The sequence below is a fragment of the Colias philodice genome, chromosome 14, assembly GCF_061535455.1.
Source record: "Colias philodice isolate Cphi_HAF_F1 chromosome 14, ilColPhil1 Martin Lab GWU primary, whole genome shotgun sequence".
In the NCBI taxonomy this organism is placed as follows: Eukaryota; Metazoa; Arthropoda; class Insecta; order Lepidoptera; family Pieridae; genus Colias; species Colias philodice.
In genome coordinates, this window is record NC_143099.1 from 9,932,064 (window position 1) to 9,959,619 (window position 27,556).

At 30.9% G+C, this 27,556-nt stretch overlaps 1 protein-coding gene across 2 annotated transcripts in view; it reads left to right on the forward strand.

The window, feature by feature from the left end:
• LOC149482999 (organic cation transporter protein-like) overlaps positions 1-25,629 on the forward strand; it is a 53,240-nt gene extending 27,611 nt beyond the window's left edge. For both annotated transcript variants that reach the window (XM_089703160.1, XM_089703161.1), the window contains exons 2-7: positions 19,934-20,112; positions 20,776-21,110; positions 21,904-22,224; positions 22,399-23,029; positions 23,978-24,081; positions 24,475-25,629. In XM_089703160.1, the coding sequence (XP_089559286.1) occupies positions 19,934-20,112; positions 20,776-21,110; positions 21,904-22,224; positions 22,399-23,029; positions 23,978-24,081; positions 24,475-24,526 (1,622 nt within the window). In that variant the 3' untranslated portion in view covers positions 24,527-25,629. The remainder of the gene's footprint in view (positions 1-19,933; positions 20,113-20,775; positions 21,111-21,903; positions 22,225-22,398; positions 23,030-23,977; positions 24,082-24,474) is intronic.
• The last annotated feature ends 1,927 nt before the right edge of the window (positions 25,630-27,556 follow it).

Genomic DNA, 27,556 nt, shown 5'->3' on the forward strand with positions numbered 1-27,556 from the left:
TGGATAATGTAGCTTTCGAATGGTGAAAGAATTTTTAGAATCGGTCCAGTAGTTTATGAGCCTATTCATTACAATCAAACAAACAAAGTTTTCCTCTTTATAATATTAGTGTAGATATAATGATATTGTAATGCCAAATACTATCACTAAGTAGTAACTCAATTGAGCGTAGGTAATCCGCTGCGTGTAATTTTATCACACCCTCGACATCCGCGAATATGTAGCATATTATTACATAAAATATGACTACTAATAGTACTAGTAGTCACGGAGGAAAATATATATTATGGAACACTATACAAGACATACTTATAATACCTACCTTTTGTTAAAATATTTGGCTTTCATACCTTACCTTCATTCGTAGTATATAAACATTTATTTTTATCATACTTCGGAATCATCAATGATATACATGACCTACGACAATGATGAACCCGTTAGTCTAACTGTAACTATTATTAACATTGCCTATTAGTAAACATTAGAGCAATATCCTAGCCCCTAGGGTTGAATACTCAAATCTCTTAAATATTATTTAATAAACATTTATCACACGTTATATAAAATATCGTTTCGAACCCAAGCTTTATAAAACAAAGAACTGTTCTAGAACATTTTTAAAATAGGTATAAATCCATCAATATGCACGATACAGCACGCGGAATTAAATGAATGCACATAAAAACCTTTTTATAATATCCAGATCTATTTTTTACAGTGTTATAATTTAATATGTTTAGTTTTTGCTTTAAACCAGAATCAGTTCAAGTGAACGGGTAACATTCTGCAGTCTACAACTAAATATAGAGAGGTTCGCCTTGCCCATTGTTACTTCATGTTCGTGGTAATCAATGATTTACCAAGAAAAAATATTTTAATGACCGCGTACCCATTTGAAAACATTACCATTTACGAATAAATGATTATGGCCTATGAATTATTCATAGGCCTTTGCAGTCATGTCAGAATAAAAAAAAAGGTAAAAAAAAAGCTGAAAAAAACTGATTACCAGTTCTGAAATAATTCTGAAACAAAAAATTAATATTTAAACAGTTTTGCTGTTTATGACATAAATGTTTTAGATAGTAAATATCGTAACTTTTCTTTTGTGAAACCAAGGCAAAGCAAGGTCGCATAATTGCTACATATTTTTATTATTGTTTGTAAAAGTACCTACAATCAGTTACATGCACATAGCTATTATCAGTATTTAATCGTTATGATAACAAGAACCGGTTCATAGTTTCTACCAACGATACAATAAGAAAATGTATTAATTAGCTACCTCTCTAATTAAGAAATACACGTATCTTCATATTTCATAGAAAATAATCGAAATATATTTTCGAGAGCAAATAATATATTTTTTTTTCATAAAATTCATATAGCATGTAGGTAACCAAAATTACAATCATCAAAGGTGTCATTCGTTGATTATTAACTAAACAGATGTTTCATATATTTTTATTATCTAATTATAAAAACATGTAATTAACTAAATATTTTCAGGAGAAAGAAAAGTCAAAGCGTTTGAATATCATTCTACATAACATACTCGTGTAAAATATATAAATATTAAAACTAATCACTTAATTAAATAAATAACGCAAATGAAAACGTGTACAATATTGTAACATATCAATGAACAATATTATGACACTTGACAGTACACTTACGGCTATTATTTTAGCGTAACTTACTAGTTATTACGCGTCTGTTGTTATTCTTGTCAACACAAACAATCACGGCTTATCGCACAATAACCTCTTAGGTTATACAATATAATAATTATATGTAGTAGACTTAGATATTGGGGCATCTTACACTTCCTGATTATTATTTTATCAGATAATAAATTTAAAATTACGTTTGTTAATTAATTAATTAATGGTATGGTATTAATTCATAAAGACTGTTAGATTCTGGCGGTAGAGCAACTTGCGTATCGCGAAACAAACAAAATTACAAAAATAAAGCAAACTGCAAATAATTCATTGTATAAAGCGAAATAATTTTAATCTTGATGATTAATATTTGGGTTATCAAGGCTCAAGCGGTCAAGCCTCAAACAAAGCAATTATCAATGGGAAAAAGGTTTCTGAAATAGAGCAGTCATAGTAGGTACAACCTCATAATTTATATAGTCAGGATGTGGTTAGAAACAATGTTTTTTTTTAAATAATTGATCAAGTAGGTACCATGCTTTTTCATATCTAACTAACGAAAGTTCGCTATTTTGTAGAAGATGAATCGACTTGACTAAAACTAAGTCCTAGCTCTAGCTCTATATTCTTTAACGAAAATATAAACAAATATTATAATTTACATAAAAATGAATATGGAATGTTATTATATTTTGATTTAAATAATTAAGCCATAATTCATATTAAGTAATATTTGTTACACGCAATTGTATAGTTAAAGGAAGGCGCAAAATATATTTGCATTAAAAGGAAACTGTTATCTAAATATAAAGATTAAAATATTAACTTTAACACGATTATTAGATGCTTATCTTATCCAATTATTTAACGAACTAGTATTTTGAACATTATTACATGTAATAATTATTTTATTAATTTCCTTTAAGTATTTATCCTTGTTCACTTCTATGCATAATTAGTCTATTTTGAGAGCTCAAATTCTCATACAATATTACAATTTATATCTCTATATATATAAAAATGAATGCTTATTACCTTTGGTCACGGCTTCACGCGCGAACGGTTGGACCGATTTCGATAATTCTTTTTTTATAATATTCCTTGAAGTACGAGGATGGTTCTTATGAAGAGAAAACGTAAACATGTACCACGAGCGAAGCCGGGGCGGACCGCGAGTACCATATAAATTATCAAAGAACGTTAGTCGCATTTGTTTTCAAGTTCTACTCAATCTTGACTTTCGCTGTCATGAAATCTTCAGTATTTCAAAATATCTACTTTACTACTGTATTGTTATAAATACACCTTGACAGTTAATGAAATAAAGATTAGTTTAGTAGCAAATGTACATATTAAATTGTTTTTTCGAATGCAAATAAAAACAAATCTACATTATTTTTATTTTATGCCATCATATTCTATATAACTTCGCCAAAATAAAGAGCATCTTTTTCACGGTCTTACAAATATAATAGGATAAATTAGCATACGTGTGTATGCTTATTGTGTGCTTGCAAATTTTCACCTTGCTTCCTACAAGAGAACAAAAAAATTACGCTAAATTACAAACATTTTGAGTAGGTAAAACTCACAAATATCACATACAAGCTTTGCCCCAGTCTTAGCGTGATGATATATTATAACCTATAGGCTATAGCCTTCCTCGATCAATGGACTATCTAACATTGAAATAATTTTTCAAATCAGACTCATAGTTCCTGAGATCAGCGCGTTCAACCATACAAGCAACCAAAAAACTCTTAAGCTTTATAATATTAGCATAGATGGACAATTTTTCAAACTCATAGTTTTCCTCTCAGCCTCTCAGGGTGGCCTTTATGTTATTTCTTTAGGATATTACAAAAGGCAAAAGGAAAATCACTATTATAGTAATGACCTAGCTATTTTTATTAATAACTTGTCGTCCTTTATATCCTACTGTTATGGCTAACTTATTCGGAAATTATAAATATCACAAAGAATTAGGTGTTCATTTCCTTAAATAAATATGTTTGGACAATAAGGCGTTTATTATTATCCGCTTTATAATTAAAAGTTTATATAATTTGTGTTGTAATAAAGCATATTTTTATAATATGTATAACCTCACTTTAATTTAAACAAAAACTTGTGTGAGGATAAATGGATACTAATTCTAATATACAAATGTTTACGTCCTGTTGTTTCATATAAGAACATTTGAATGAAATTAAGCCCTTTCCCCGAGTGTTCCACTCACGCCGCCCCCCCAGGAAGGTAGACCTGGCGGCTTCCCGCCACATTCGCGTTGGGCCTGGAGATAGGCTGCCGCTGACGGGTCTGCGGACGCGGTTCTACCGAATACCCGCGGCCCCGTCAATAAAGCGGCACGGCGGAACACAGTGGAGTTTAGTCGGTAGGACCGTACACTCAGCAGGGTGAGTCCGACATAACCCAGGGCTCTTCCCCCGAGTGCCCTGGGTATGCCTAAATGCATTCTCCACTATAAAAAAAAAAAAGGCCCTTTCCCCGAGCACTCTGGGTATGCCTAAATGCATTCTCCACTATAAAAAAAAGGATAATAGGAAACTATAAATTTTATAAAAGCTTACAAGAGATTACCTGTGCACGGTGTTTTGAAATTTGTTCTTACGTATGAAACAACATTTTGTTTATTACAACACTGCAGAGCGTTTTGAAATATCATTACATTTATTACACACATTACAAACATCAATTAATTAAAAATGAAGGGAAAAACATGTTGTTTTTAATAAAATGTAACATTAACCTTTACCTTTCTATAATTTAATATGAGGTAAACAAACGAGGCTAGTAAGTGATAATTGTTAAAATGTTAATGAATCTATTTTAAGCTTTTCGTATAAATTTTGGCACTTTTCACTTTCCTTCAACAAGGTCATCCTTTACGTACTGTTTATGGCAATCATTTCCTAGTCCTCCTGTTGACGCACTAATCAATTAAGTTTTTTTTAATATTCCATTGTTTTTCTTATTAACTCAGCTTGAATGGTTTTTGATAATATTTATTATGATGGCGATGTCGCCTTGTTGTAGACAGATTTCCTTTGTCGAGGAAAATACAGTTTTTATATAAGGAATGTTAAAATGGAGAGTAGGTACTAATCGATTAAAATTTTGCCTTTAGAAATAAGAACTCTATTTCCCATCATTGATTCATTGTTTGGCAATTATTAAACTCGTAAGTTCGGAAGTTAAAAACATAATGTTTAAGGATCGTTCGTAAACTCACAAAGTACCTTCAGAATCATCACGAATTACTTCTATTTTTCTTTTCTTTCTCCAAAAAAACAATACAGTATGTTTACCGACCGCTCATCAACTCACATAGTAGCTTCAGAGCTAACATGAAAAATTATTTTTTGTATTTGATTCAACTTTCTCCAATGATTCCCTTATAGTGACGTACCTTATAACGACGCATCAGGGCTCACCAATATCGATAGGTCCCTTAAGCGGAAGAGACGTTATATCGCAGTAATGAGACCAGTGACCGTAGTCACAACGAATCAGCTTCATGTGTTTGTTTCCGGACTCGTCCCCTAGTACAGATGAGGATACTTGTACGAAATAGTACAGCGTATATAACAAAGCGTTAATGTATTGGTAAAAGAAAGGAAGAGTTGATTGTTTAATCATTCACGTAAGTAGAATGTAGGTTTGACTTTTAATAAACTTATTTCAGAACCTGCGGTATTTTTTTTGTATTTTGACGTTTGAAAAGCGTTTCTAAACGCAGCCTAGAAGAATAAATTTTTGAGTTTAAGTTTAATTGGGTTTTGAATTTATTTAGTAATACATAGTTTACAAATTCTATAAAGCAATATTTACTAATCCACAGTACCTAAATTCGACATTCCTCGAATTATTACTGTGTCAAAAACATATACAAACTCTAGTAAGATGTTAATATATCTTTCCAATATAGACTCAGGTCCCCATGCTACTTGTCATTCATAAATTGCTACTCGCATCTTGTGAATAAAGAAATGTTACATAACATTACTCCGAGGATATATTATGTAAGTTTAAACACAGATAATATAATACTATGCTAGGTATAACTAAATAAAACTAGACTAAGTATCGACTATTTACCGATATTTTTTGTGTAAATTTATCTAAATATTTGCTACAATTATGTCAAAAAGTTACCGATATAGGTACATAATTGCATTTCCATACGTAGCAAATTATTTAAAACAATGCTAATAAAAAGGAAATTACCTTGGAGATGCGCGTTATGTCATCAGAGGTCGTCAACCAAATCTCCTTGATGTCATTGAGATGGTGAATTTGTTTATATAATATTAATTTATACGATCAGTGGGAATATTCGAGGCGAAATAAAATAGCCAAAAACGGTATGTATATACTTATGTTTAGTTTCAAATTGAGTATTTTCATGCAAAATAGTTCCTGTATCTCCTATACTATATACCTACCTACAATCTGCATTTGTATCGAAAAAAATGTAATAAACTTGGTATTCAATCAAAATTAAGATACATTATATAAAATAGGTACCTACCCTCAAAAATAGAGGTACCTATCCTTAAATAAATAGTCTTAAGTTAAGACTTATAGCTGTTTTCTTCGAGTTCATTAAAAATAATACCAATATCACAGAATATATAATAGTACTAACCAATAGTTTAATGCTCCACTAATAACAACACATTAACCAAAGCTAACAGAGCAATATTTACGACACCTTAACAAGGTTATTTATAAAGGGTAAGTAACAGACAGGAGGCAATCAAGCCAATTAAGCTAGCTCATGATTACTGCACTCTAAATGGGTATTGCATATATTCATTAGCATAGCATTCGAATATTTTGTACTTTTATAAAAGTTTTCTATTTATAGGTACTTTTCATTGTAGGTATTAATTAAGGCCCCAGATTTCAATGTTTTGTACAAGGACGTTTTATACTTTAGATATAAATCACATCTTCTATACATATAATAAAATCGTAGGAAAGTCAAAACTGTACATTGAATATTTTTTTAAAAGAATACATAATCCATGATCAATAATCGATATAGAAGCCAAAAACATAGTTTTTAGAATTTTTGTCTGTTTGTCTGTTTGTCGGTTTGTCTGTTTGTCTGTTTGTCTGTATGTTTGTCCAGGCTAATCTCAGAAAGTACTGCACGGATTTACTTCAAATTTTGCATGAATATTACTAACAGGTCGGGTCAGGCTGTTATATACATATTATCATGCTATCACCTGCGGGGGAGGAGCTGTGAACCTTTATTCTTCTTACGTATTCTCTGTACTACGACAGCGTACAATATAAAGACTCATGTTTAAATGTTGTTTTTGAGTAAGCCATGCTATTGTCTACCTTTACACTATAAAAACTACATCATTTAAGTAATTTTGGCAGAGAAACAGTATAATGAATCTTAGTAGTATAAAGACAAATTTAAAACAGCGCCATCTATGAGATTTCATTAAAATTAAATCAATTTACATAATATTAACGCTCCTTGGAAATTCATAATTTAAATATTATGAATTATGATGTTGGTGAGGTTGTTTTTTTTTTTTTTTTAAGTTAAATAAATAATTCATATCTTTCCAGAGTCCATTTCAGGTGCGCTTATATTTCATGTGAATATACTAAATTTTTATAAGTGAGGGTAGATGTTTATTATTTGATGTCAAACAAGACACCATTACAGTTATATAGGTAATTATAGACGCAGTATTTGTATTCTCTTTGGGTAATGGTAGATAACAGTGATTGTGTTCATTGGTTACATTTTTAAAAATCTTCGGCTTTTTTTTAATTTTTGCCTTCTTGCGTTCCCACAAAAGGTAAGTTGTAGCTTTTATATAGTTAGACTCATGTTTTTAATTAGTCAAAGTTATGACAAAATAAGAAAACGATGAAATTTTATTTTTATGTATAACTTTTACAAGACTATATTAAACGCCCAAAGAAGGTCACTTTAGTTCTTGATAAAACTTTATTTGTTAGTAGCTTTTTAATAAAATTAGGTACTTATCTTTTGATTTTTTTTATTTACAGATTCAATGTTCATAAAAATTGACGATTTGCGTGAGGATGTAGTGGAAATTAGTAACTTTGCGCGTGGTCAATCAATACATATAATAAAATTCTAGAAAAGTGTTGTCTGTATAATAAAAATATGTAAAAAAAATAGCAGGGGTTATTATTAAATCGATCCCAAACCCAAAACTGTAGTTACAAATTTTTTTGTCTGTTTGTCTGTATGTTTGTGCACGCTAATCTCAGAAACGGCTTATCCGATTTAGATGCGATTTATTATTATTTACTAGCTGTGCCCGCGACTTCGTCCGCGTGGAATAGTGACTGCATAGTAGGTGACTACTTAACTTTTATTGAATAAACACGTACTACCATAAATAATTAAAAGAACTGTTAGTAAAATTTATTACTATACTGAGCTAAAAAATAAAAAATAAATGCCTAGTTAATTTTCTACGTAAAATTTATTTTAAATTATGTCATATTATTTTTAGGCACCAGGAGGGAAGGGAGCAAATTTATTTTTCTTCCTTCCTTGTATGGATGTTTTTGACAATATATCATGCAGCAACTGAGCGCCGAGACAAACTTCAAAACGCAAAGGAATAGAATCCGCTATCGATACTATAGTCTGTCCACTATAAGAATTGCTTTTTGACAGCTCGACGGGTGATACCAGAAGTGATGTTCAAAAGATTATCGATTGTGATACCATTTTAATTATAAATTCAAAATATTATCATAAATCGAATCAGGTACGTAAATAATAATTACAACGTAAACGTACTAATAAGATATGTAATAATAAGACCACATATCTATGCATTGTATGTTAAAACTAAACTAAACTAATATTTTATTATTTATTGGTTTCTATTTTACAATTTTGTTGTCATTACGTTTAAATTATATAACTTAATAGAAGAGTTTTTCTGTATCGGATATATTTTACAGAGTATTTCTATCGATTATTTTAATCTATCGACCCATCATTGAATAATTTTGTGTAGGCATCACTAAGTGGGCGGGACCTGTCCATGAAGTACGATAATTATTTGTATGACATTTTAACATAGACAATACAATCCTACATGGGCGTGAAGCTGTCAAAAAGCAAATAATATAATGGACAGAGTATAATTGACATAAGCGTATGATGTTTTGCTAAGGATTTGTTCACCCTACCAACGACGACGACGACCACGAACAAAATTTTCATCCAGTCGCAATTTAACAAAATTGTACAAAACACAATTAGAATAAAATATTAAAATTTCCTGTCGTTCTGGTGCTTGGAATTTTTTTTTTTTGAGATCAATGAATGAAAAAATAGATTTTTCGTAGAAACGGTAAAATTATCTATAAAAAACTTCAAATACATTGTTTTCTAGGAGCCACCGTTTCTACGAAAAATCTATTTTTTCATTCGTTGATCTCAAAAATAAAAATTCCAATCACCAGAACGACAGGAAATTTTAATAATTTATTTTTAATTGTGTTTAGCACAATTTTGTTAAATTACGACTGGATGAAAATTTTGTTCGTGGTCGTCGTCGTCGTTGGTAAGGTGAACAAATCCTTAGCAAAACATCATACGCTTATGACAATAATTAGTATCGATAGCGGATTCTATTCCTTTGCGTTTTGACGTTTGTCTCAGCGCTCAGATCTTTCCTGTCTCACGCCTGTAGTAACTAAACCGTTTAGACCGTTCAATATAAATTAAATTAAAAAAAAACCAACGCAACGAAGAAAAGTGCATAGAAAAAGGAATAAATAATTTTACAAACTTCCCGAAGATCTTTAAAAATAAATATCATTTTAAATATTTATAAAAATGAAAATGTTGTGTGGTTTTATAAAAGTGAAACTTAGGCACAAAATTATCGTATTTGTACGATAATAATTATCGTACGGTTCCGAACACTGCTTTACACCTACTCGGCAGCCGACCGTCACGCGACATGCGCTACACAGACCAAAAAGTTTGAGACGATGTAATAAAAGTTTCACTTTAAAAAAAAAGTCATCGGGGCTGCCATACCATCATTATCATATCATATACAATTATATTTTTTTTATAATGGTACTTAATTTTAAAGATCGTCGGGAAGTTTGTAAAATTATTATTTATTCCTTTTCCTTCGTTGCGTTGGGTTTTTCTTTTTAATTTTTAAATTTTTAACTTCGGTTTCTTATTTTCATGTGATATTTTCAAGTGAGTTTTTGACCTCTACCTCCATATTACATTCCTACATCATATTGATATCTATAAGTTTGTTGCTCCTTGACATCTTTTAAGTTGGGCCGTAACCGTGCACAAATTGTAATGGATCACAGTGGCAAAAGAAGTGGTATCTTTAGGAAAAAAAATTGCCAAGAGCCAGGCCTATGTGGCTTTGAGTAGAGTTCAAAATTTCCAGGGTGTGGCTATCCTCCCGCTCCCATATCCCCCTCTTCTTTCACAGACTTTCAACCCTTCTCTTTCCACACCTAGTAAATGGCAGAACCGATTTTGATGTAAACCATATTATCTAATTATACCTATATGTATTATGTACACGTCATATCCTGTCGTTTGATGCTCCATTTGGTTTATTTATCTAACCACTGTCACCCCTAAATGTAATAAACGGATGAACCGATTTCGATAAAACACGTTGCTCTTTTATATTTTGATATGCCGCTTGAGTATATTATTTGATCACATTCGATTATTGTTCATTCCCACTTTTACCGCTGTAATCTAATAAATGGATAAACTGAATTGGATAAAAATATAACTAATATTTTTTCCCACATTCCCACTTTTACCTCTATATACATAGGTATAATAAATGGATGAAGTATGAACCGATTTTGATACACTTTATCTAAGAACCAGCGTCGGAAAATATGCTGCCTAACACGCATCTAATTCGTATTACCTGTTAGCGAGCTACAGTCGCACAAACAGACACACATAGCGGTCAAACACTTATCACCCATCTTTTTGCGTCGGGGGTTAAAAATATAATACGACATAATTTAAAGGACATTTTATGTATAAAATTTACCTAGAAGTAAGCATAATTCTAATTTGACCCCTTCCCCCCTACTACCTCAGCTTACCCCCCCACCCTTGGGGACTTTCAATATGATCACCTGGACATTTATAAGGAAAAACTGTAGCGTATAACAGATAACTTACGTTTTATCGTACACTGTATAGTGTACAATAGAATGCCTTAGCAAATGTTCGCCGTGAATACTTAAATGGTCATAACTTTTTTATTTACGAACCGATTAACATGAAATAAACACTAAATGTTAAATGAAGATTACCACAATATATTAATAAATAATAATAAATCGCATCTAAATCGGATAAGCCGTTTCTGAGATTAGCGTGCACAAACATACAGACAAACAGACAAAAAAATTTGTAACTACAGTTTTGGGTTTGGGATCGATTTAATAATAACCCCTGCTATTTTTTTTACATATTTTTATTATACAGACAACACTTTTCTAGAATTTTATTATATGTATTGATTGACCACGCGCAAAGTTACTAATTTCCACTACATCCTCACGCAAATCGTCAATTTTTATGAACATTGAATCTGTAAATAAAAAAAATCAAAAGATAAGTACCTAATTTTATTAAAAAGCTACTAACAAATAAAGTTTTATCAAGAACTAAAGTGACCTTCTTTGGGCGTTTAATATAGTCTTGTAAAAGTTATACATAAAAATAAAATTTCATCGTTTTCTTATTTTGTCATAACTTTGACTAATTAAAAACATGAGTCTAACTATATAAAAGCTACAACTTACCTTTTGTGGGAACGCAAGAAGGCAAAAATTAAAAAAAAGCCGAAGATTTTTAAAAATGTAACCAATGAACACAATCACTGTTATCTACCATTACCCAAAGAGAATACAAATACTGCGTCTATAATTACCTATATAACTGTAATGGTGTCTTGTTTGACATCAAATAATAAACATCTACCCTCACTTATAAAAATTTAGTATATTCACATGAAATATAAGCGCACCTGAAATGGACTCTGGAAAGATATGAATTATTTATTTAACTTAAAAAAAAAAAAAAACAACCTCACCAACATCATAATTCATAATATTTAAATTATGAATTTCCAAGGAGCGTTAATATTATGTAAATTGATTTAATTTTAATGAAATCTCATAGATGGCGCTGTTTTAAATTTGTCTTTATACTACTAAGATTCATTATACTGTTTCTCTGCCAAAATTACTTAAATGATGTAGTTTTTATAGTGTAAAGGTAGACAATAGCATGGCTTACTCAAAAACAACATTTAAACATGAGTCTTTATATTGTACGCTGTCGTAGTACAGAGAATACGTAAGAAGAATAAAGGTTCACAGCTCCTCCCCCGCAGGTGATAGCATGATAATATGTATATAACAGCCTGACCCGACCTGTTAGTAATATTCATGCAAAATTTGAAGTAAATCCGTGCAGTACTTTCTGAGATTAGCCTGGACAAACATACAGACAAACAGACAAACAGACAAACCGACAAACAGACAAACAGACAAAAATTCTAAAAACTATGTTTTTGGCTTCTATATCGATTATTGATCATGGATTATGTATTCTTTTAAAAAAATATTCAATGTACAGTTTTGACTTTCCTACGATTTTATTATATGTATAGATTAATATATTGTGGTAATCTTCATTTAACATTTAGTGTTTATTTCATGTTAATCGGTTCGTAAATAAAAAAGTTATGACCATTTAAGTATTCACGGCGAACATTTGCTAAGGCATTCTATTGTACACTATACAGTGTACGATAAAACGTAAGTTATCTGTTATACGCTACAGTTTTTCCTTATAAATGTCCAGGTGATCATATTGAAAGTCCCCAAGGGTGGGGGGGTAAGCTGAGGTAGTAGGGGGGAAGGGGTCAAATTAGAATTATGCTTACTTCTAGGTAAATTTTATACATAAAATGTCCTTTAAATTATGTCGTATTATATTTTTAACCCCCGACGCAAAAAGATGGGTGATAAGTGTTTGACCGCTATGTGTGTCTGTTTGTGCGACTGTAGCTCGCTAACAGGTAATACGAATTAGATGCGTGTTAGGCAGCATATTTTCCGACGCTGGTTCTTAGATAAAGTGTATCAAAATCGGTTCATACTTCATCCATTTATTATACCTATGTATATAGAGGTAAAAGTGGGAATGTGGGAAAAAATATTAGTTATATTTTTATCCAATTCAGTTTATCCATTTATTAGATTACAGCGGTAAAAGTGGGAATGAACAATAATCGAATGTGATCAAATAATATACTCAAGCGGCATATCAAAATATAAAAGAGCAACGTGTTTTATCGAAATCGGTTCATCCGTTTATTACATTTAGGGGTGACAGTGGTTAGATAAATAAACCAAATGGAGCATCAAACGACAGGATATGACGTGTACATAATACATATAGGTATAATTAGATAATATGGTTTACATCAAAATCGGTTCTGCCATTTACTAGGTGTGGAAAGAGAAGGGTTGAAAGTCTGTGAAAGAAGAGGGGGATATGGGAGCGGGAGGATAGCCACACCCTGGAAATTTTGAACTCTACTCAAAGCCACATAGGCCTGGCTCTTGGCAATTTTTTTTCCTAAAGATACCACTTCTTTTGCCACTGTGATCCATTACAATTTGTGCACGGTTACGGCCCAACTTAAAAGATGTCAAGGAGCAACAAACTTATAGATATCAATATGATGTAGGAATGTAATATGGAGGTAGAGGTCAAAAACTCACTTGAAAATATCACATGAAAATAAGAAACCGAAGTTAAAAATTTAAAAATTAAAAAGAAAAACCCAACGCAACGAAGGAAAAGGAATAAATAATAATTTTACAAACTTCCCGACGATCTTTAAAATTAAGTACCATTATAAAAAAAATATAATTGTATATGATATGATAATGATGGTATGGCAGCCCCGATGACTTTTTTTTTAAAGTGAAACTTTTATTACATCGTCTCAAACTTTTTGGTCTGTGTAGCGCATGTCGCGTGACGGTCGGCTGCCGAGTAGGTGTAAAGCAGTGTTCGGAACCGTACGATAATTATTATCGTACAAATACGATAATTTTGTGCCTAAGTTTCACTTTTATAAAACCACACAACATTTTCATTTTTATAAATATTTAAAATGATATTTATTTTTAAAGATCTTCGGGAAGTTTGTAAAATTATTTATTCCTTTTTCTATGCACTTTTCTTCGTTGCGTTGGTTTTTTTTTAATTTAATTTATATTGAACGGTCTAAACGGTTTAGTTACTACAGGCGTGAGACAGGAAAGATCTGAGCGCTGAGACAAACGTCAAAACGCAAAGGAATAGAATCCGCTATCGATACTAATTATTGTCATAAGCGTATGATGTTTTGCTAAGGATTTGTTCACCTTACCAACGACGACGACGACCACGAACAAAATTTTCATCCAGTCGTAATTTAACAAAATTGTGCTAAACACAATTAAAAATAAATTATTAAAATTTCCTGTCGTTCTGGTGATTGGAATTTTTATTTTTGAGATCAACGAATGAAAAAATAGATTTTTCGTAGAAACGGTGGCTCCTAGAAAACAATGTATTTGAAGTTTTTTATAGATAATTTTACCGTTTCTACGAAAAATCTATTTTTTCATTCATTGATCTCAAAAAAAAAAAATTCCAAGCACCAGAACGACAGGAAATTTTAATATTTTATTCTAATTGTGTTTTGTACAATTTTGTTAAATTGCGACTGGATGAAAATTTTGTTCGTGGTCGTCGTCGTCGTTGGTAGGGTGAACAAATCCTTAGCAAAACATCATACGCTTATGTCAATTATACTCTGTCCATTATATTATTTGCTTTTTGACAGCTTCACGCCCATGTAGGATTGTATTGTCTATGTTAAAATGTCATACAAATAATTATCGTACTTCATGGACAGGTCCCGCCCACTTAGTGATGCCTACACAAAATTATTCAATGATGGGTCGATAGATTAAAATAATCGATAGAAATACTCTGTAAAATATATCCGATACAGAAAAACTCTTCTATTAAGTTATATAATTTAAACGTAATGACAACAAAATTGTAAAATAGAAACCAATAAATAATAAAATATTAGTTTAGTTTAGTTTTAACATACAATGCATAGATATGTGGTCTTATTATTACATATCTTATTAGTACGTTTACGTTGTAATTATTATTTACGTACCTGATTCGATTTATGATAATATTTTGAATTTATAATTAAAATGGTATCACAATCGATAATCTTTTGAACATCACTTCTGGTATCACCCGTCGAGCTGTCAAAAAGCAATTCTTATAGTGGACAGACTATAGTATCGATAGCGGATTCTATTCCTTTGCGTTTTGAAGTTTGTCTCGGCGCTCAGTTGCTGCATGATATATTGTCAAAAACATCCATACAAGGAAGGAAGAAAAATAAATTTGCTCCCTTCCCTCCTGGTGCCTAAAAATAATATGACATAATTTAAAATAAATTTTACGTAGAAAATTAACTAGGCATTTATTTTTTATTTTTTAGCTCAGTATAGTAATAAATTTTACTAACAGTTCTTTTAATTATTTATGGTAGTACGTGTTTATTCAATAAAAGTTAAGTAGTCACCTACTATGCAGTCACTATTCCACGCGGACGAAGTCGCGGGCACAGCTAGTAACATTATAAAATTATTTAAAGATTTTTCTTTTTAACATATTCATATTTAAGAAATATTACGGCTCTACATATTATCTCAAATGTTGTTTTACATGCTTAATATATTAACTTTGGTGTTATTTTTATATTATCTGCGTTGCCATCTCTATGAAAATCATATCAGTATAGAAATGGCAATAATAAATTAAATTGACCTTATGTGACGCGGTTTTGTGCTACATAGATAAAAGTATAAATTAAAATAGTATTTTATCACCAGCTTAAGACGTTAAAGATTTGCGTATAATAATTATGTTCTATTTTGCATTTACCCTGCATTCAATTCACAGAACCTTGAAAAGGGCATGATATAAAATATTTGGGTTCTAACTTAGGAAATCTGTCATAGTAAAAAGTCGGAAGGGAGTTAAAGTGCTTGATCGCGATTAACAAAATGTTGTATCACATGATCTTACAGAACATTTGATAACAATTAATATGAATTTGTTGCTTCCATCGATATGCGTTTTGTTAAATACGTAAATCCAGAAAATAATTCTGATAAACTTGACAAATGAACCTCTACATTTATATGTCCAATAAAGCAATGAATTTCTTTTCTTTCCATTGATAAAGCACATAAATAATCGTAGGGATATGGGTCATATAAGTATATCAGACGAAAGCCAAACTGTGCCACGCAAAGGAATAGCGGAAGAAAACAGCCGGATACTTCTCTCACTATAAATCGTAATCGGTCGTCGAAACTAAGGTGCAATTTTGTAATTCACGTTAATAAGCAAGTCCGTTCGTTTATGGGTCATGAAAGTTAAAGTGATGCCGTATCATGTTACTCTTTTTAATTTAATACCGTCGCGTCGTAGTTAGCTCATCTCCATATATACATATATTATATCGCTTAATGTAAGTAGTATAAAGAGATTAGTCTCGTATATAAGTACTTAAATATAATTTTATTATTTCACGTTTATTTTATGTGTACACTGCGTGATTTTTTAATTTACTCTACAATGCAATTTAAGTATGAATCACTACAAAGTGTCATGTAGAAAATTAAATAATTATTTCTTGAAAATGTGAAGATAGAGCAAAATTGGCTTGGCAATAAAACTTATCAGAATGCAAATGCATTTTAACGAAATTTAACGAAATTTTTTCATAAAAAATCAATGAAGGTGAACATTTAATTAATTGACGATTGCTAGGAAGTGTCAAATGTAAAGCTAATCGATTTTTTGGCGGGAAGAACAACCAATTAACGACCGTGACAATGAATTACAAAGTGTGACAATAGTTTCAACATAACATAAATATTGTGGTGAGGAAAGGAAAGCAGGTCAGTGGCAAATAGATTTGTACCGTATACAATGTAAAGATATAAATTTTAATAAAAACAAAATCTAGACGTTATTTAGAACATTTGGTTTGCGGTAAAAGAGGAATACAAAATAATTGATTTAATGAAGCAAACATACAGTATTTATGTATGTAATCTATAATTTACTAATAGTAAAATTAATTACGACAAAATAAGGGATTTCTTAAAATTTGCATCAATTAGGTATTATGAGTTTTGAAACATTTTTTTTAATTATTGGATACGTTTCAATTAAGTATAACTTCCAAAAAATAAAACGGCACGTGTTTAAACGACTTGGATAAATGATAGTACTTGGGCGTGTTAGCGTGTTTATGCAGTGGGTTCTTACTAATCGTAGTCTAATGAAATCTATACGTTTTCCAGCCTTGGCCCCAAATGCAAACTATTCGCCTGATGAAGAATAATATCATTTAAGACACCTGTCCTGCATTTGTTTACAAGTTACTGTGATGTACTTCGAACTACGGCGTGTCATAAATTGTATCGTAAAACGAGAGCAAACGAAGTGTTTTTAAATTATAATCTCTTATTAAGAGATTATAATTTAAAAACACTTCGTTTGCTCTCGTTTTACGTTCTTGCTCTCGTTTAAACAATAGTTTATCATATGCATCTACGAAATAGATACAATGATGATATTTTACAAAATAGATAAGACAATGTATTGTTCATCGTCATTGACAGTTTTTTGTTTTGTTTATGGTTTTATCTAAACTTGATGAAATTAAAGTACATGAAATAATAAGACAGTGACGAGTATGCCTTATCTTAATTGTGTTGGATTATTGTTGATTATAATTTATAACTAAACACCAACGATTTAATTTCTGTAATTAGTTGCATGTTATTATAATTTTAAGGAAGAAATATATTCTGAAAAACAAAAGAATGTGTAAAGAACGAACTCAAATTACTCGACAACAATATATGAAAATAAAGCGTATGACAGCGATTGATTTTTAAAATACTACCTACATAAGAAAATAATACAAAAGATGAGGAAGATAATTCTTTCTGAACCATCAAAAACTGCATTAGCATACTTAAGAGATTTATATAAAATAGACTGATTTATTTGAGGACCATTCTGTGATATTAAATGAAATATCATAAAATGGTGTAATATTTATATGAGACTATACCTATCCTCTGACACATCAGACATAATTTTTTATTTTGCAGTTTTCATTATATCTTAAATACAATGACTCAAACCGTTAAGTACATTATCACCTGTTAGTTCATTGTCAAGGTAGCTGACATTGATTTATTTTACTACGTAACTTTTGTCTTTTAGTACATCATTATATTCTATTATGTATTATGATTAACCGTTTCTGCGTTTATAAGCCTGTTTTAATGAAGAACTTTGTGCCTTTCTGTTTTTTATTAGATATCATTTCATTAGATTTTTTTCCTAGTTTCTTACACATTTCTAGAAGCCATTAGAAACATTAACTGTTCATAAACAAAGCGCTATAAATACAGTGATTGCTTCAATAAACGAAACAAATGAATATTATGAGGTGTTGCACTTATTACGTAATCAATATACCTACACCTGCATTTGACATCTATTAGAACTTTGATTCAGTTACAAGTATCGATCAAAATTACGAAACATATTAGTTAGGTATATTTTTAAAGGTACAAAATATCTCAATTTAATCCTATCTAACCGTTAAATTGAATTAAACCTAGTATCGTCGTAATATGTAAGTATCAAGAAATTATTACCCACCGGATCAGAAAACAGTTTTTTCAGAGAAAATTCGGCCAAAATCTTGCTCTTTCAATATAATAGAGTGTGAAAATATAAAGAAAAAAATGATTGATTATTACATATTATACATATTTATATTCATTTATGGACTGCTACATGATAAGTAGGTATAGCATCATTGAACGTATATTATCGATAGCAATTAAATAACACTTCGAGAAAGCATAATTTATATGAACATAATATGTATATGGAAGTTTATTATCATTTTCATTGACCCAGTTCTTCACACTTCTATTAATATGTTGTACTTAAATATTTATTATTCATTCGGAATTCATAAATTTGCAACAACTTAAGTACAGAAAGTGGTTATTTTCTTATACCTACGATTTTTTTGTTCTTTATGATTGAATCTGTGATCTGTCTCTTTTCTCTGTGTGATATTTTATGTCAACACCTGTATAACTTTAATCCAAACTGTAGCGTAAATATAGGTAGATGAAAATTGAACAAAGATCGAGCTGCAACCAGCTGCAACTAATTATTAACATTATACAGGGTGTAATCGTTAAGTGTGCACAGGCGATTACACCCTGTGTACTCTATACTCCAATTAATTAAAATATGAATACATGAATTCATCATAATATATCTACAATATAACTACCTACCTAATACAGTCAAATACATAGTAATAGCATGGGTAATAGGCAATATCTATAATATCATTATCTAGTAACTTAGTAGGTACACACAGCTGCCCGCATATTCCATCAAGATTAGTTACCATTTCATAAATCATTGTTTGTGACGCAAAACCTTTGATTTTCGTGATATGCATTCATGTATCCAATCAGCAAAAAATGTACTAAAACAGGCATTAACAGGAGAAACAAGAAAGAGTTATGTTTACATAAATTAAGTTATTGTATTTATGACTGAATGATTTGTAAAACGATGTTTTTTCTTTCTCGTGATCAGTGCGGTTTCTACCTAGTCATTGCCATTTTATTGTTTTCATCTTCATGAATATAAGGATGTGTTTTTGGAATTTAATCTAAAGAATATCTCGTATTGCTAAGTCATGCCATAATATTTTTTAACTAATAATAACTAAAATTCGAAGTACACATCACGAGCTTTGGTAGCAAGCACAGATGATAATATAATAATAGGTACTATACAAGTAGTAGTAACAAGCATCGGTTAATAATGCATTAAGATTAACAAAAAACCTATGTAGAGAGACCCCTGTTTAATGTAGAGTAATAAAACTCCAAAATTAAAAGTCAAACACAACTTGAAATAATTTAAATTACTTATACTTAAGTACATTTTTTCTTAACATAATTTTAATTTGTTTCAGTAATCCCAAGCCAAGGCCCTCACAAAGAGAAGCCAAGAATACCTGAAGATGATGAGTCAGGCCCTGACGTGGTATCGTCGGTGATCGGTGAATATGGGCGCTGGCAGCTGATGATGACCTTCCTGCTGTCGCTCTTTTCATTCCCCTGTACATTCCATATCTTTTTGCCTACTTTCACGGTGAGTTCTAATATTTCACTTTGTCATGGCACTGTCGTTTACAATAGATATATTGTGATAGAGCCTAATTTTATGATGATACTAGCGGTCCGCCCCGGCTTCGCCCGTGGTACATATTTACGTTTTCTCTACATAAAAACCATCCTCGTACTTCAAGGAATATAATAAAAAAAGAATTATCGAAATCGGTTCAGCCGTTCTCGAGTTATGCGCTTACCAACACATTTTGCGATTCATTTTTATATATAAGAGAAGATTATAAGTTTCAATAGGAAAATAATAAATTCATGATCTTAAAAACCTCAGTATCTTATTTACAAAAAAGATGAAATGACGATATGTTTTCATTTGAAACACAAGTATCGTGATCTTATTCAACTTGTGTATAATAAAATACAATACAATTCTCCTAAATCGCCCTTTTCTTTGTAATCGTGAGAACAGTAAATCACGTTGTGGTTTTTCACAAGGAAGGGTTATGATTTTATTTTTATCATAAGTCGTATACATTTACGCAGAATGTATGTTTGTTGTTAAGGATTCATCATTTAAATTTAATAAAATACAAATAGATATTATATAAATACGTGTGAACTTTTATTCAAACTTGTAAGTATATATGTATCATAACTATCATGTAACTTACACAATTGCTATTTTCAGGCAAAAGCCACAAAGTTCTGGTGCGAACGGCCGGCTAATCTATCGACATTACCTTTAGAAAATTGGATCAACTATAGCCAGCCACAAGGCGGATGTTACGTACGAACTCTGTCTAGTGAAGTTACTGTGGAAAGCATCATGAATTTCACAGCTCCAGTGTTGGACTCATTTCAAAAGTGTGAAAGATGGGGCTTCGATAGAAGCGAGGTTGGGGACACAATCATTTCAGAGTGGGGGCTTGTGTGTGACAAAGCTAGTCTTACGAATCTGGCTGAAGTTGTGTTCTTGATTGGTGTGGGTATTGGAGGCGTTGTAGGAGGCTGGATTTCAGATAGGTAAGATAATTTATTTGACTTCTAGTCTCGATCGAGATAAACATAGGAATTGGGAAAAGACAATACTCTATGTAAAAGGTTCATAAGCTCAATTAAATTGATGCTGATTTTGATTAGCGGACGATATTGTTTACGTTGTTTTTCTCACAGGCGCTCGATTTATTACACTCTTTATTAAAATTGGGTGTTATACGTTCATAATTAATAATTATTATTATGTATGTCTAGTATATTGCGGCTAATTTGATAAAATAATGTTGTTGTTATATCTAACTTTATATTAGATATATATATAGAAATTTTTAATCATATTGTAAATACTTCATGTATTTAAACAAAAGAAATAATGCATATTTTGTATGGTTGCAAAAAATGGAATAACCACTTCATTTTAAACAAAGATTCTTATCGTGCAATTATATATGATTGTTGGGTCTAATAAGCTAAGTTCACCTTTTGTAATTAAGCTAGTGTTATCGCGTAAAATAACGATGTTTACTTTAAATGTAGGTATAATCTGATGCAGGTTTTCTTTAAGGTAGATTATTAGAACAATACACATTTCATATGTTAAGGTATGATAAAAATGACAATAATAACTTTTTAAAAATATAACGAGAAATATCTATATTTAGACGATGTTCAATAAAATCAATAAATTTTAAATAGATATTTTCTCAACACCTTGAACAATTTATCATCAAAATCCTCGTCGTTCAGGGATTGAAAATTTAGGGAATTTACTTCCCCATTTATCATACTCATCTTGGGTAATTTTAATATGAAATTTCAGATTCGGCCGCAAACGCATTTTAATGGCTATGGCAGCTACACAGAGCGCATTAGCCATCCTCTCTCTGCTAGTCAGCTCATACGTCCAATACGTTATAGTGAGACTGATCATGGGACTCGTATCAGTATCTGTGGTCTATGCAGCGTTTGTGTTATCTGTGGAACTAGTTGGCGGGAAATGGGTGACAATTGCCGGCGTGTGCAACTTTTTCCCGCTTCCTTTGGCTTACGTCATCGTCTCTCTGTTGTCTATTGTATTGCCGAACTGGAGGGATCTGCAGCTGGCACTGTCGATTCCTGGATGCTTGCTCATTTTTCTGTGGTAGGATTTTTGTTAAATACTTTATACTTACTATGTATATTAACTTGGGAGAGGTAGCAGACTAAACCAAATTTAACAAGAAAAATAATACGCGCCGATTTTTATGAGCAAATTTTATTTAAAGCAGAACTGCTGAACATAAAAATTAGTTAATTTACAATCCTTTATTTACAGGTTCGTTTTACCCGAATCTCCGAGGTGGCTTCTCAGCATGGGACGGACAAAAGAAGCCCAAGCCATATTAGAAAAGGCAGCGAAGTTCAACGGACGAGAAATGCCATCAGACATCGACAAATTGTTACTAGTGTACAAAACAGATACAAAAGCTGAAGACCCAAGTGTGTGCATGCTTCTACGAGGGTACCTCCTCAAGAGAACAGTCTGCTTATTCATAGCATGGTTTGCGATGACCATTGGTTACTACGGCCTATTATTAAACATAGGCAACTTCAACCTCGGAAATCTGCATTTGACGTCGATAATATTGGCAGTCGTTGAAATACCAGCTATTGCGTTAAGCATACCTATTCTTTTGAAAGCTGGAAGGCGATTCCCCATATTCATTACTATGTTAGTGTGTGGACTGGCTTGCATTGCAAGTGAATTGTTTTCTATATCTTTCAACAATGAATGGGCTATGATTGCGTGCCTCATGGTTGGAAAATTCGCAATTGGAGCTACAAATATGATGCTGCCGATTTTCACTGCGGAATTGTATCCGACTGTAGTCAGAAATTTGGGAGTTGGTGCTAGTCAAATTTCTTCAGGATTGGCGCTTATGTGCATACCATATTTATGGGAATTGGTAATTATTTTTATATAAAAAAATATTAGAACACGTAAAATATTTTATTATACGGTAGAGTTTAACTGACAATTGATTTAAAAATCTTCTGCTGAGTGCTCTTTTCATTATTATGAGTGAGTTACAAGGCCAGCAACTGCGTTTAACCAGGTAACACTGAACCTAAACCGCAGTTAATATTGTTAATTGTATGAGTGCTGGTATTAAAATAGAATAATTTGTAAGATACTTATAAGTAAGTACCTACGTATATTCTTTATGCTACGAAGAGAAAAATAAAATTTAAGTAAGTAATAAGGGTAACAAAAACAACGATTAATAAAAAGACATGTAGGTACATAAATTAAAGTAACATCTAGATTTCAACTTTATCGACGTATCAATTCTTCAATACTGAGAAATTAAAAATGATTGTCTATTGTTTGTGTCCGGACAATTAAATTAACTTGTTTAGATTTCCATTAACGTAAATGAAATATGATAAAAGTGGTTTTTCTTGATATTATTATCCGGATACGATGATTTATTTTATGGTTTGATTTGTCTCCGTTTATCATGAAGCTAAGAAAGTTGGTATAATTAAATAAATTCGCTTACTAACAATACTGCTGCCGAAAACATTAAAAAATTACTCCTACTTATCAAATATCCATTTAAAAAAGCTCATATTAGGACGGTTGCTGTAAGCACATTATTATATAGGAGTGTAAACATTTATAAAGAGTTTAAAATAAAATTAGAACAAAGTTTTTTTCTCTGACTTTAATGATATAGATGATCATAGGTACATCTGTACACTGCCAGATCTCAATTGCAGTTTTTCTTGTCCGTTGATGATATATTGATAACTATGTACAGCCTTATTTGTTATTATATCTACAAACAGTTTATAATATCATCGATCGTAATGTCATAAATATCATTTAAAAATATATTTTTTGTTTTCAGACGGCACTAAACGAGCATCTACCAATGGTGACCATAGCTGCTATGAGCGTGGCGGGGGGCGCCACTGTGTTACTCCTACCTGATACTGCCCATTCAAAACCCAAGTAAGTATAATTATTATTTTTTATTACTAGACATTTATTTGTCTTAGTAGTAAATAGAAATGTTCTTTTTGCAGAAGAATTTCGGTTGCCTGCTAACTGTATTACTTTATAATACGAGTAGAATCAAGTAACTGAAACTACAAATTTTTCATTCAATATTGTTAAGAAAATTTAAGATTTTTATCATCCATTTCGAAGAGACAGGGTCAAAACATTAAAATACAAAGCAATTTTTTTTTAATTTGTCTCTACAACTATTCTTATTCCTCTGAAAAAAGAGTTATCCTCCTTAAACAATGTCAATATCAGGTTACAGTTTTTATTTCAATTGTATTTTTTAATTCGTTACCTACTAACAACATTAATATTAATAACATTATTATTGAATTTCAGAACGACAGAGAGCAATGGAACGTACACGACCACGGACGATAGAGGGCGCTAGTTGTGTCCATTAAACGTTTGGCAAAATGCAGCTGTTCTTATACTATAAATTGATTTATTTTTCTTGCAATGAAAAGAAAGAAAAACTTTTTTTTAATTATATACAATTGAATGGATAGACATTAAGAAAAATACGGATTTTCACGTTTGTCCAATTCTAAATAATGTTTTACTAAAGTTTCACCTGTAAGGACCATGAATCTTTTTAGTATAGGAACAAATAACATATGTATTGCAATACATATACCATGACGAATTTATAGATATTAAGAATCTTCCCGCTTACATATCGAAGTTTATTTTTATATAAATTTTAATACCAGTGATACATTATCAAATATATTTTGATACATATTCCACGACGTCTTGACAATATATTAAATAATTAATGTTTATTTGTTTGTTAAATTGAATTTCTTTACTTACAGTTGTATTATTCGATTTTAAGATAGATATTACGTATGAAGTCTTAATAATTTTATCGTCATGCATAATTTAAGCTAAGTTAAAAAATATTTTTGTATATCTATAGTGTAAATATAGATTTTTACCTATATTAGGTATAGGTTAGTAAGTTAGTAAGTAAATTATAGATAATTCAAATAATTTGATAATATTCCGTAGAGTACCTGTTCTATCAAATAGTTTAATGATAGCGTCTTTAATTTATATTAAAACAATAAAATTACCGTTATGTAAGTGAAAAAGTTTTCTTAATTGTGTATGTTTGTACTTAATTTGTTACATCTTCTGCTTATTTATTTTTCCAGTCTAGTATCACTAAAAAGAATGTAAGTATGATTCATTTGTATAAAGTGAAAAAACATGGGCCGATTTACCATTTTTTTTATCCAAAAGACAATAGAATGAAAAATAGCCCTTGTTATGTTATATTTATTATTTATTTTTGTTTGTGCTCCACCCTACATTTATTATAAATGAGTCTAATGAGTTATTATAATTTAAATGAATGTAGAGCAAATCTGAATCTCCTTTTTTATTTAGTAATTTAACATAACTTTATAAGGACTTATACCGTTCAAACTTTAAATGTAACCTGCCTACTTATAAGTATTGTAAATATAAGATATTTAATTAATTTTGTTTGTGCGTTTTATTTCATAATTTCTAATTCATTTTCCATTCCCTTTCTGCGGTATTCTACCCAAAAACTGTCCTTTATTGTGATCTTTGTTATTGAAGCTTATTAAATATAAAACATCATTTCCAATGATGTTTTTGTAACAACGAATTTTGAAGTAGTAATTGTATATACCCAAAAATATATGGTTTAAAGTTGACGAAATAAACGTATGTTGGCCTGACTCTACATACGAAGCGCTTCATCTGTGTACAAAAAACATATATGTATCTAACTTAAGTAACAATATTAGAAGAAGTTAGAACAGTAGTAATATTATAACCCTTGATATCGTCCGCGTTATAAACAATATTTTTTGTGAGAGCGCACATTTTTTTAATTTTATTTAACTATTTTTTAGAAATTTATTTCAGTTCAACTTCTGTAATGACCTCCAAATTTTAATTATTACGAGTAATATTACAGTAGTAGCCTGTAAAACTAATTAGTATTAATTATTAAAACTAAAGACTAAATGGACAATTGACAGCTTTGTCTGTTAGTTCGTGCAACCATTATGACAGTCGCAGACACTGAGTCAGATTGCTTCGCAACTTTTGCCTTTTGTTAAAACATTCTGGATTAGGCCACCTTGAAATTAGAGCCGTGTTAGTCATGCCCGAACAATAAATTTACATAAAATTATGAGCTTACACTCAGTATATATAGACCACAAGGAAATAATGTATAATATAAATCGTAACATGTACCTAGTTTTTTATATCAATAGATCACATTGAATTTAAATAAAAAAAAATATGGAGGTAAATGATAACTTGTTTTATATGTTTAAGTTCTATATTTTTTGTATTGTTCTGAACATTATGAATATCGTTAACGCTCACATTTTTATATCAAATCATTAAAATATATAAGCATTAATTAGATCATTAGAAAAAAAACGGAAACAGATGCATTATGCAATATGCATACCTACATCTGTTTCACGGATCGATTTTCTTAAGGGAAAAGTAGGTGATCAGCTATGATCATCCTGCTATGATTTTCTTTGTCCCCGCCGAGAATGGAATCTCTCGGTTCTGCGACCACTGATCCAAACAGGTGCTCATATCTTGGTAGATATCTACCTACTATGTTGCCACTACGCTTATTTTATTTGCGATAAACTCAACTTAAATTAGTACCCACTTTTTATTCAACAGCCTAACACGATAATTAATTGCTGAAGATCAAGTAATTATGCGCCACATGACTGCAATTATACGGGACATTGACACTATGGGGCGCCATTACAAAATGTCGGTAACGGTGACAATACGTCACAGTACGCGTTTTGCATACTGTGCTAGAAGAAAGTTATAATTAATTAGCGGTTACTGTAAAGCGTTAGGCATAAATCTTAGATTGGATACTTCTTATTTATTGTAAAGGCTATTAACATGAACTAGCATTAAGAAAGGCACTACTCGTATGTAGGAGAGTGAACGATGACGTCATGATGAAATGATCTATTTCGTTTTCCTATCATATTATACTCTTCCAGATTCTATTATGCAGCTCCAGATATAATAATAAAAAAAATCCAAATTCCAGATAACATACCTAACTTTATAAAACAATCATTTAAATCACAATTTTTTTTGTTGCCTACACTTGATTTTTCATAATTAAGTATAATTTTATTTTCTCTAAAAAGATAGTGATAAGAATGCATGGAAATTGAATCATAATTACAAGAGTTATCAAGAGGCAACATAGAAAGATAAAATTCTGGGACTGTTTTAATGGCATTTAAAAACAGATCCACAAAAAATTAAAAAAAACCTCTTTAGGACTCCGAGGATGACTTGCCATCAGATAACGTTTACTAGTTCACCTTCCTGTATCCTGTATTATAAAAAATACTTCTGCAAAAAGCTTTTAATTACA